Genomic DNA, 11,254 nt, shown 5'->3' with positions numbered 1-11,254 from the left:
TCAACATTAACCAGTGAGGGTCATCCTTCAAATGTGTCGGTAAAGCTCTAATTTTAATCAGGAGGAGACAGATATTTGTTTTACATCCTAATAAGAGGAAATAAAATGGTTATCAATAATACAGATTCAATACATATTCCCTCTCACTAGGCTGATTAAGAAGTAAAGCTCATCAACTAACTTTGGAATGTATAAGCTGCTCTAACACTGAAGATTTATTGTATATTGGTGGCCTGCCCACACTCAACTTGGTGGTGGTCACTAGGTACATCCTTAAAAGGCAAACCTTTCTTTTCAGGTACACCTTTAAAAAAAGTAAGATGTACATGACCTGAATGAACACTTCACCAAGTAAGGAGAGTGCTGAAGCAAGGATTACTATTACCAATTACTGTACTCATCATACCACACTAGGAATCAAACCTGGTACCAACTAGGTGGAATCACCAGCTTCTACCCACACATCAATATATATATATTTTACAATCAGTAATACCAGAGCTCTTCAGTGTGCAGCATCCAGTCAAGGAAGCTACCTCTTGAGGTTTTCTGATGCTCTTTCATACCATGGCAAAAAAATGTGCAGTTGACTAGTAATGCAATCTGCATCAGATTCAGATGAGTATATTCAAGAAGGATTTTGCTTAGCTTCTGAGCCCTTCTATAATTTCTGTACAGTATTAGTTGTGCCTTTCATCATTTGTACAAAAGGTTATCTGATATCTGTTCAGAGCAGAAAGGTGCAATGTATTCAATATCCTGTACTGTACATATTTGTGCATGAAGAAATTATCTTCTTGCCTCTGAAAGTTTCAACTAGATTCAGAAGACCAAAGTGAAATTGGAGAACAATAATATTGAAGTAAGTTAATGGGTTGCTCCTTCTACTCTGAACTCTTGTGTCAAGTAGCACGGGGAGGCATGGAGGGACGAGGGACAACAGTGGCAGCAGCAGTGGCAGAAGCAGGGATGGGGAAGGAGGTGGGGGCACTGAACCCTATGGGAGGTGAAGGGAAGGTTGGAGAGGTTGGAGTTGTGGGTGACATCGTGGCAGATTTTGTCTTCTTTTCTTTCACAGCCGGGGGTATGTTTTCATAAATCTGCTTTGGAAGTTCATCAGGAGGCCTGTGTGGAGAACAGTGCTATTAGACAAGACACCTCAACAGTGTGAGTGTTAAATGTTGTACATTTAACAAACATGAAAAACTCTGCATTGTATCAATTTATACCACAACTGTAAGAGTTAAAAATGTCATAACAATATATACTGTATGTATATATATATATATATATATATATATATATATATATAATATAAATAGATAGATAGATAGATAGATAGATACAGACAGACAGATAGACAGATAGATAGACATATAGATATATGGATATATGTACAGTACATAATAAAACAGGGCAACTTTGCCATGACAACAGTAGTCCCAATTCAAAGGCCCATAGCTCCAAAATTATTGCATGGATTCAGCTTCTGTTGGGCTTAGGTTTTAGAGGAAGGCCAACCTAACACGGTCATGTGAAGTTTTGATCCACTGTGCAAAAAAATGGCATTAGGGAAATGAAATTGTTTACCAAAAATTTTCAGCATTAATTGCATCAATAAAAACTGGAAAAAATCATTCTATTTACCATCAATAAAAACTGGAAAAAAAACATTCTATTTGCCCATTATTTACATGTTTCAGGTTAAAAGTGGTTCAGAACTGTTTGCATTGATTCTCTCTCTCTCTCTCTCTCTCTTTCTCTCTCTCTCTCTCTCACACACACACACACACACACACACACACACACACACACACAAAAGTACCCTGCCATGCACTCGTGCCATGGGAGTCCCCCCGACCAATTTACCAATCGTGAAACAATCGGTGAAACAATGATGGATGCCATCGATGTAAATTTTGCCCAGTACATGGCACGAGTTCTACTGTATGATTGCCTGGGTTACCTAAGCCTAGTTATAATCAATTGTGTATGATAATTATGTAGTGTGTTATTATAATAAAAATAACAATATTATAACAATAATAACAACGATTAGGCTGCAGCGAAATTACGTCATCAGGAGAGGTAATTTTGCCGTACACTTTTTATTTTTAAAAATCTGTGGCATGGGCCATTTTTTTTTTTTTTTTTTTTGACAAAAATGATTATAGGTATCTTTAGCAGAAGGGCTGAATGTATAGATAAAGAAATAAAAATGTCAATATTTCATATATGACGGTTCGTATTTAGCAATAACCATCATTCACGACAAATTTACCCTGTTTTACCCCATATATACATACATACATACACACACACACACACACACACACACACACACACACATACACACATATATATATTCTATATGTGGTGGTTTGCATTTAACAAAAACCACCATTCACAGTGAAATTAACCCATTTTACCATGTATGTATACAGTATATATATATATATATATATATATATATATATATATATATATATATATATATATCTAGCATGTGTGTGTGTGTGTGAGAGAGAGAGAGAGAGAGAGAGAGAGAGAGAGAGAGGCTGGCAGCTGTACTAGTTGGGAAACTAACCCCTTCATTACAGTTTTCTTTTACATTATTGTTATGTTTTCTATCCCACAACAATTATTTTACTCAGCTTGGAGGAATGTTTCAAACTCAAAGGGTTAGACATAACTTTCATTACTAAAGATCCTTAACTGGGCTAAAACTGTCCAGTTAAAAAACATCATCGTGAAGGAGTACAGGCAATGGTTCATTATTCTGGTCAAAATATATCACATTCAAATATAAATTAAACACAGGTGAACAAGCAAACAACATTCACACTAACTCAAAACAACTGGTCAAATCCTAGCTACCAGCCAACATACTTACATACGTCACTAATCCAGTGTTGCCCCATGAGGAGTGTAGGAGCCCGGGTCTAGGCAAGTTGGTCCTGACATTTAAGATGAGAGTGACCAGCCTCACTCATCCCTGAATGGCATTACATGAGCAATATACCCCAACCACCCCTTGGATATGAACCTACAAAGGTCAATCCGATTGGAGCACCTAATTACCCACTAAACCACCAGGTGCCATAATTTGGTAATATGGTTACCACCCAGCATAGTAAATGGTTTCCTGGTGTACAGGAAACCATTTGGCTTGTCACTCAGTGTAGAGCCACCCAGAGACAAGAAAGAGGAAAGAATGAAGGAAAAAAACAGAAGGGGGAGTGTAGTCACCTGTAGGCATCAGGAAGAGGCTAGAATGAAGGAAAGAAAAACAGAAGAGGATCAAAGGAATGAAGGAAGGAAGAGAGGAAAGGGCAGTCACCCGAGAGCAGCACTACATCAAGTGAGTGGATGGTTAGGACCCCCACCTACCACTATGTACTGTATTACCGTACTGTATCAATAATGTATTGTGTTTTATGCTCAATTTCCATATTTTGCTCATGGGAAAGCTTTTAGGAAAGGGGGTCAAGATGGATAGTAACACATTATCCGCCTGGACACCAAATGTTGAGCCGATGGGGGGAGTACTGTGCAATATCCGGCATTCTGCAATATCTGGCATAAGGGTTGGACGAAAAATACCAGATAATTGAGAGTTTACTGTACTCCATTATTCAACATTCAAGAAATCATATCACTGGCCTCCTGATAACACAAAGACAAGTATGAGGAATATTTCTTGGGTCACACAACCTATCTTCAGCACGAATGGTAAGCGTTAGGTTACATTTCCTAAAAGGTAATGTCTTTGTCCTAAAGTGGACCATAAATTGAAGAATTTTCTATGTTGTCTGGGTCTCTCTCTTTAAAAAAAAAAAAAAAAAAAAAAAAAAAAAAAAAAAAAAAACAATATGAAGTTCTGACACACTTTGTAGGTTTGTGCTTGTCAGCAGGTAAAAAAAAAAAAAGGGGGGGGGGGATAATAACCTCACCCATAATATACAACAAGAACAGGGGATGTGCTCAAAGTTGCTAACAGAGGAACTTTCATTGATCAGGGGTACACGTGCAAAAGAGAGAGAGATACTAGCATGACAAAGTATTCACACAAAATCTGGCTATCAGAAGCAAGATGAGGACAGTGTTAGAAGCAATGACATAAAAGAGGATAGCAAAGGTGAGTTATCGAGTCTGCCAGCCTCACAGAGAATGTCAGTGTACTACCACGTTGTGTCAGGACACAATGAGGTTATCCCTGCTATCATCTCTGTACGACTGGCTCCTCTGACAACAGGGGTCCATGGGTCCAGGAGGAATTAAGAAATGTCATCAGTCATTGCAGTTGGCTGGAGGCCCATCTGAGTCAGTTATGGTTACAACGTCTAGTACATATATCGCCACACACATCTCGCTGACCCTACCAGGCTCCCAGCCTCCTCAACTTCTACACCTTGCCTCTCTCCTGGCTCACCACACCTCCTCACTCACCACCTCAGCTATATCAGGGACACTCATCTGAAGTTGCATATCTAATGGTAACACATGCTCTAAATTTCCCTCCCACCCAAAGTGAATGTGATAAATTGGATGAAGATAACACAAATGAATTACAAGTTTCCATGTATGCACAATACATTTACAATAAGAAAAAAGCCTGGGTATCAAAACAGTGCACTACCTCAGCTATCAACAACAGAAAATGAAGCTGACAATACAAATTCTTAGAATTCACAATAAAATCTAAATACAAACATGCAACACCCATATATAACCACCATTATCAACTACAGCTTCCCCTACCACAAAATAAAAGGCACAGAAGACAGGGTATTAACACAGAACCCCACGTTACTAAGATTATGGCATGCATTAAGGAATATATATAAATAATAAAATAACGTTAACCCCCTCAACCCTGGAACACAATTTTTATATTAGTCTTGCTGCTACCAGGCAATTTTACTCAGCTCAATAATGCACCTTAATGTTGATGGAGTTAATGAAGCTTACAGCACAATCCCTCCAATTCAAAAGTTTCCTAAGCTAAATAAAACTGTCTGAATACAGCACAAACACAAAATGCAGTGAACCCTTGATACAATAGACACTGTATATTATGGGCCCCTTCTTTGACAGATGCTCCTAGCATTTCAAAAAAAGACAACTTCAGTAATATTTTGGCAGAGATGTTGACTGGTATTAATCACATTTGTTCACAAGCAGCTTTCCTTCAAAATCAAACTAATGCACAAATGGCCGCCTGCCCAGTCTGACCCGTAGGCTACACTTGACTGCAACTGACTGACCATTTAGTATTCTGACTTCTGTGTGATTAATTTTTTTCTCATGTTAAACTATAAGCACGTCCATGCCACCTGTGGCCCAGAAAAATAAAATTGTGGTATTACCTTCAAGTTGGAGGGGGGAGAGAAAAAAAAAAGTACTACTCAAGTATAGATTATGGTTACATGAGATTTTTGCCTATAATGGACTTGATTCCCTCTAGTCTATTATAGAGGTGGGTTCACTGCACATCACCAGATTAAAGGGGTTAATGCAATCATTGAATCAGACACAACCCAACCCCCCTGAACAAGTCCCAGTGAGGTGCTACAACTAAGACACAGTACAGGCTGAAAGCGAGTGTTCCAACCTTAGACCTGGGAGTGATTGAGTGTCTCCGTCGACTAGTAGATTGACAAAAATGTAAATGGTTATTAAAAACAGGGCTAATTGTTAATTTGTTGGTAAGGCAAATAGGATTTCATTTAATGATCATTATTTATCCTTCCTTTTAATTTAGATGTCTTATTTTAAAACACATCTAAAATTATTAAGCACTTGAAAGCCAATGCAGCGACTGCACAATGAATGAACAGCCTCTACCTCTGAAAGCATGGCTAGGATGTGAGGGTTATGCAGTACTGTAGCACAACACAGGATTAATAGTGAGGGGTGAAACTGTGGATCTAACTAGATAGGAAATTGCAGATCTATCTACTCAACACTTGTTACTTTAATGGTTGACTGCTTAATAGATCAATACTACTATACTGTACACTTCAGCACCATATCTACTCTACCAGCACTGCCTACTTACGAATATAAGGTACTTCAAGTACTGTACTCTAAAACTGCTACAACACAATGAAATTTCGTTAAAAAGCTAAAAGAGGCGATTTGTTTGTGGCCACCCCTTACGGGATTGGGGCGTCTGGCAATGGACAGACAGAAAAAGCTAATATATCACAGTGTCTGATGTAATTTTAGTTAAGCTTACAAAACTTTTTTTTTCTTTCTTTAATCTCAAAAAACACGATGAGCTTCTCTAGGATACAACATGCCATCCACTGGCTTCAGGTACCTGAACACATGAAAGTATAAGGCAAGGAAGAGTGGAACAAAACTAACCATATTTATGAGAAACCACCTATAGTTAATATTAAATTTGATCACAATCATTCTGCAGTGCACAATAATGAGAGAGAGAGAGAGAGAGAGAGAGAGAGAGAGACAGACAGACAGACAGAGTGTGTGGGTGTGCATTCAAGTAATGTGCAGTCTACAATGGAAACTAACTACTGTACTGCACCAGAATAAACTGCAAAGATTCTGATATCACTCATGTGCTGTATATGGATACCTTGCATTACTTTAATTATCTCTTATTTTCTTTAAATTAACATACATATGCTTCATGTCCTGGTAAGGTGGGTGCAGCATTTAAGCAGGACACGGTAAAAATGTTCTGTGCAGGGCACGGTAAAAGTATTCTGTGCAATCTTAGAAAATCTTAAAGAATGAGAATTTTCTTTTATCAGGTACCTGAAGACAAAGACAGTGCTGTATCTTTAATGCAGTCATCAATATAATTATGCAACTTTAGTTTAATATTACCCAAACTTTATACAAAGTAATCATGCTGTGAATTCATGTGTCAACAAGGTTGTGATGTTACCTTCTTGCAGAGAAGTTACTTTTAATAGGTTTCACTGTCATAACAAGCAAATTAGATATTAACTTTAACAGTAGTTCTTACAAGTACTATATACATCAGTCCCCATAAACTGTATTAATATTACCTAGGAGCACAAGGCAATACCAAACTAAAGAGCACATCATGTAATCCTAAGTGCAACTTGAATTCTTTAAAAACCAATTCAAACAAAAACTAGCCAGCAGGTGTCAAAATAAAGTATCAAGTTAAGCATCATTACAAACAAACATCAAAAACCTACCTTGGTAGATGATTTTCAGACTGTGTCTTTGGGAGCGTGGCGGTGGACATGGGGCGCTTAGGGTCACGAGGGGTAGTGGAGGGGGTGGTAGGCAGTGAGATAGTGGAACGTGAAAGGGACTTGCCCATTTCTATTCCACCAGCCGCCTCACTACTGTATTTTATGTTGGTGTATTCCCTGCCCAACTGTAAGCTCTTTTGTTCTGCAGATATGCGCTGCTGAACAGTCTCTATGTGATGCTGCACAGCGAGGTAAACAAACTTGTACTGAGCTTCAGTTTGTACCATCCCTGACCGCTGCGATCGAACCATCTGTATCGTGCGCTGGATATCAATCTCACAGTCTAGACCTGGAAAAAAAAAAAAAAAAAAAAAGACGTGAGAAGTGCTTGAACCAGTCCTATTATTTCTAAACAGGATGATATTTAAAAGATGTGGTACACTCTCCGAATTGTGAACTGGAATAGGTACAAAGAGGCTAATTTTGCTGGTTTTCTTCAGGCTCTACCAACTGGAAAATACAAGTACATGAAGTAGTCTTCTTCTGTCAGCAACATAATACTGCACTTTCTCATCATATCATCATCTTCATCTCTAATACCTTTCTCCTTCCTAGGACATCCCTAAAAGAGGATGGCCATGATAAACCACTTCTTTGTCCTCATCTCTCTCTCTCTCTTGCTCATGTACTGTTCCAATGTTTTCTTCCAGACGATATAACTACTGTCTGCCTCTTATACCACTACTTCCCAATAGATTCTTGTGAAACCCTATCATTGAGAATTCTTTCAGGGTGTCCATACGACCACCAAGTATTTCTCCATATCCAACTGACAAAGCTACATCTCACCCACAGCCCTGCCAAGGAGTTCCAAAGAGAGTACATGGTATCAGAGATGATGATGATGATGATGACATATCACAAAAATTCATCCCGAACTCACAAATACTTTACTACCTCCACAAAAAGACTTACTGCTCCCAACAAACTCCCTCTAACACTAAATACTGTATACTCAGAATTTTTCATTGCCTTTCCCAATTCATGCTATCATAAGCATTTTAATTGCTGTATATCAAGTTGCATCAATACTGGATACCATACAAACTGCACTTCATTTTATTTATCTATACAGTACCCTAACACTTTCAGTACAATGTCTTATTTTTGTTCTTGCAATCTCTAAATGATTCGACTCAGCTTTGGGGATGCCTACTGAAATAAAAGTATTAATGATGACTGTACTCTCTCTCTCTCACTCTCTCTAAAAAGTAAGCTGAATAACACTATCAAGTATGGGCAAGAATAAAGTACTGAAGAAATATCATAGTGATGGGGTTAAAGTTACTTATTCCACTATTTCCAGCAGCTCAATTTCAATGTTTACTTGTCTATCTAGCTATCAGTCTACCTATACTCAGAAGCCTTAACCTCCGAGGGGCAAATCACAAACAAATCACACCCTGTTTAAATGCAAAAGTCTTAAATTTTAATATCTCAAGTGTTCATCTTACTTTGCCTCTTGATCTGGTCAAGGATCATATCAATAACAATAAAAGTGCCAGTGCGTCCAATGCCAGCAGAGCAGTGTACGACAATGGGGCCAGCCCCTGGGATGTCCTCCTGTCGCTTGTTGACGTCATGCAGAAAGTTGAGCACACAGCCGGGGTCGGACGGAACGCCATGATCAGGCCAGGCCTGGAAGTGCAAGACATGTTACTCTGTATTACTCACTTCATGCAAACCACACCACAACACACAGTCCTTCTGTATAACTGAAGTAGGTGGTTTCCTATGGTCAACTGGGTTCACATCCAGATTAACCTGGGTTGCAACTATTACTACTGTTACACAGAATGATTTCTTAACTGTGGGGGAACATTTCCATAAGTAAGACAAGGAAAAATGCACCCTCAAGGTGGAAAAAACATTACACCATGTAAACATGAAATTCCTAACATGAAGTCTTGAGGTAAAAAGCACAATACAGTACACAGAATTACAGTAAAATATATCTGTGCATACATTCTATAATTTTCCCAAAGCTACAACATTAAGATACATTACAGCACGTATTAAAGAGCTCTTAGAAGAACATGAGAAGGTTCATAAACTTACAGTGAAGTGATAATGGAATATTTTTCTCTCTACCAGGTCATCCTTGACAACAATGAACTCTCGCAGTATATAGTCATTATTTGAGCTCTCAGCCACATTGCGGACTGTGATGCGGCCATATTCTTTGCTAGCTCCTTCATCTGGCCAGTATCGTCCACATTTGTTCTGTCAAAATAAGTAAGATTCAGTATAAAATTTGTAAACATACTACAGTATACTGTACCTCACTTCAGGAAGCAAAACTATAATACAGTATACTAAACACTGATGGTTAAACCTTAAAATGAAGGCTAAAACATAATAATATACACCATACAAAATAATAAACATAACATGCTGGAAAAAAGAACGTGTTACATATACTGTACAACCTGACAGATTCATAAACTACCCACAACGGCTTCAATTTAACAGACGAACATTAAGTCTCACACTGACGGTAATATAATATATTGGGCAACAAATCATCAATTTAACATACTAAGAATGATAGAGTTTAACAATGGTATTGAAAGAACAAGTGATCAGAGATACACTGGGGTATCTGATTTGGTGATAGACATAGAAATCTTGAGATAATAACCTACAAGAAGAGGGAAGAGGGAAATTATGCCTTTCAGTGCTGTGACACTATTTCTTCTCGCCACCATGAGCATTTTACTCTGCTTCAATTTACTCCTTATGAAGGGGTTTACAGACAGCTCCATTACTTCTTATACTATGCTGAAACCTCTGTAGGTTTCACTTCCCTAGCTCCAACTGTTTGTTTCATTTTGCTCTCTGGCTTAAAGACTCTTATAACACAAGGTTTAGAGGAAAAGATGACTGGTGCTACAAAAGGAGTAAAGCCTCATAAAATTGAACCCATGGGCTACAAGAAAATTTCATGAGATTTAGGGCACTCAGAAAGTATGGGCACAAAACACTGATACAATATGTGTAAGAAAAGTGAAACTGATAACAGTGGAATTAGATCTATTGACAAACATTTGTATGATGCATAGCCAAGACAGTCAATGAAACAGTGATGCATATAAATGTCATGAAGCAAGAAAGTCAGCTGATTACAATAAATTTACAATTAATTCTTTTCTGTGATTCTCAAATACAAATTCGGTTATAAACAAGGAAGCATTTACATTTCACAATAAGTTTCTGGGACTAAAAAGGATAGCTCTTTCATACTGCTCAAGACAAATCAGTAAAAATGAGAAGCCTGGTTCCAATCTCCTCTCTATAAGCACCAGAAGAGGAGGGTAGCTGAGTTAACTGATTCCTTTGCCAAAAACAAGTATTCAACTCTCATACCTCTTCACAGCCAATCTCACCTCTACATGCAACAGAAGGGATGAGTGACTGAGTTACCAGATTTCTAGCCCCCAACCCCCAAAATAGCAATTGTCTTCAATACCTTTTCACACTGAGGCTCACATTGGCCTAATAGCACTGTATTTTTATCATACAATTGAATTTTCATCAAGAATTAATCCATACCTTGCCTCGCTCAACCTCTTTGGTCGTCATAACGATGACTCTAGTGTTTTCCTGCCAAATCATCCACCAGAAGTCAGGACAGGTGCATGGGAGGCAACCCTGAGTAGCGATGTAGGTCTTTGCTTCAGCTCCAAGGTCCTCCTCACTCTGAGGGTAATGATGTGCAGTATTTAGGAATGTCTCAGTAGTTTAACCCATGGATTGTGAGTCATAACTCCACACATGTTTATGGGGGAGCGTGAGAAACAGCACAGGCTGTGCTCTAGACAACTGCAGCTCTTCCTGTCATAATAGAGAAAATCATGCATTGTCATGTTCATAGTGGGAGCTCTCCTCTTGTCCACCACCACCACCCACCAATATTCCAGTTTCACACTTGATACCTGGAGGGCTATATTGTGTCATACTAATCTGCTGGTGTAATATGTACTCAAATATGCAAC

General features: G+C 38.4%; 1 protein-coding gene across 2 annotated transcripts in view; it reads right to left on the bottom strand.

Annotated features, from left to right (window-relative positions):
- Nucleotides 1-314: 314 nt before the first annotated feature.
- LOC145406690 (tyrosine-protein phosphatase non-receptor type 11-like) overlaps nt 315-11,254 on the bottom strand; it is an 88,430-nt gene continuing 77,490 nt past the window's right edge. For both annotated transcript variants that reach the window (XM_080277791.1, XM_080277790.1), the window contains exons 7-11: nt 10,812-10,958; nt 9,318-9,482; nt 8,714-8,897; nt 7,200-7,548; nt 315-1,125 (exon numbers count right to left, since the gene is read on the bottom strand). In XM_080277791.1, coding sequence (XP_080133917.1) covers nt 903-1,125; nt 7,200-7,548; nt 8,714-8,897; nt 9,318-9,482; nt 10,812-10,958 — 1,068 coding nt within the window. In that variant the 3' untranslated portion in view covers nt 315-902. The remainder of the gene's footprint in view (nt 1,126-7,199; nt 7,549-8,713; nt 8,898-9,317; nt 9,483-10,811; nt 10,959-11,254) is intronic.

This window comes from Coenobita brevimanus, chromosome 71, assembly GCF_032717465.1.
Source record: "Coenobita brevimanus isolate Jiangsu-jjx chromosome 71, ASM3271746v2, whole genome shotgun sequence".
NCBI lineage: Eukaryota > Metazoa > Arthropoda > Malacostraca > Decapoda > Coenobitidae > Coenobita > Coenobita brevimanus.
Note: the sequence above shows the minus strand (reverse complement) of the source record. Positions and strands in the feature narration are given on the sequence as shown.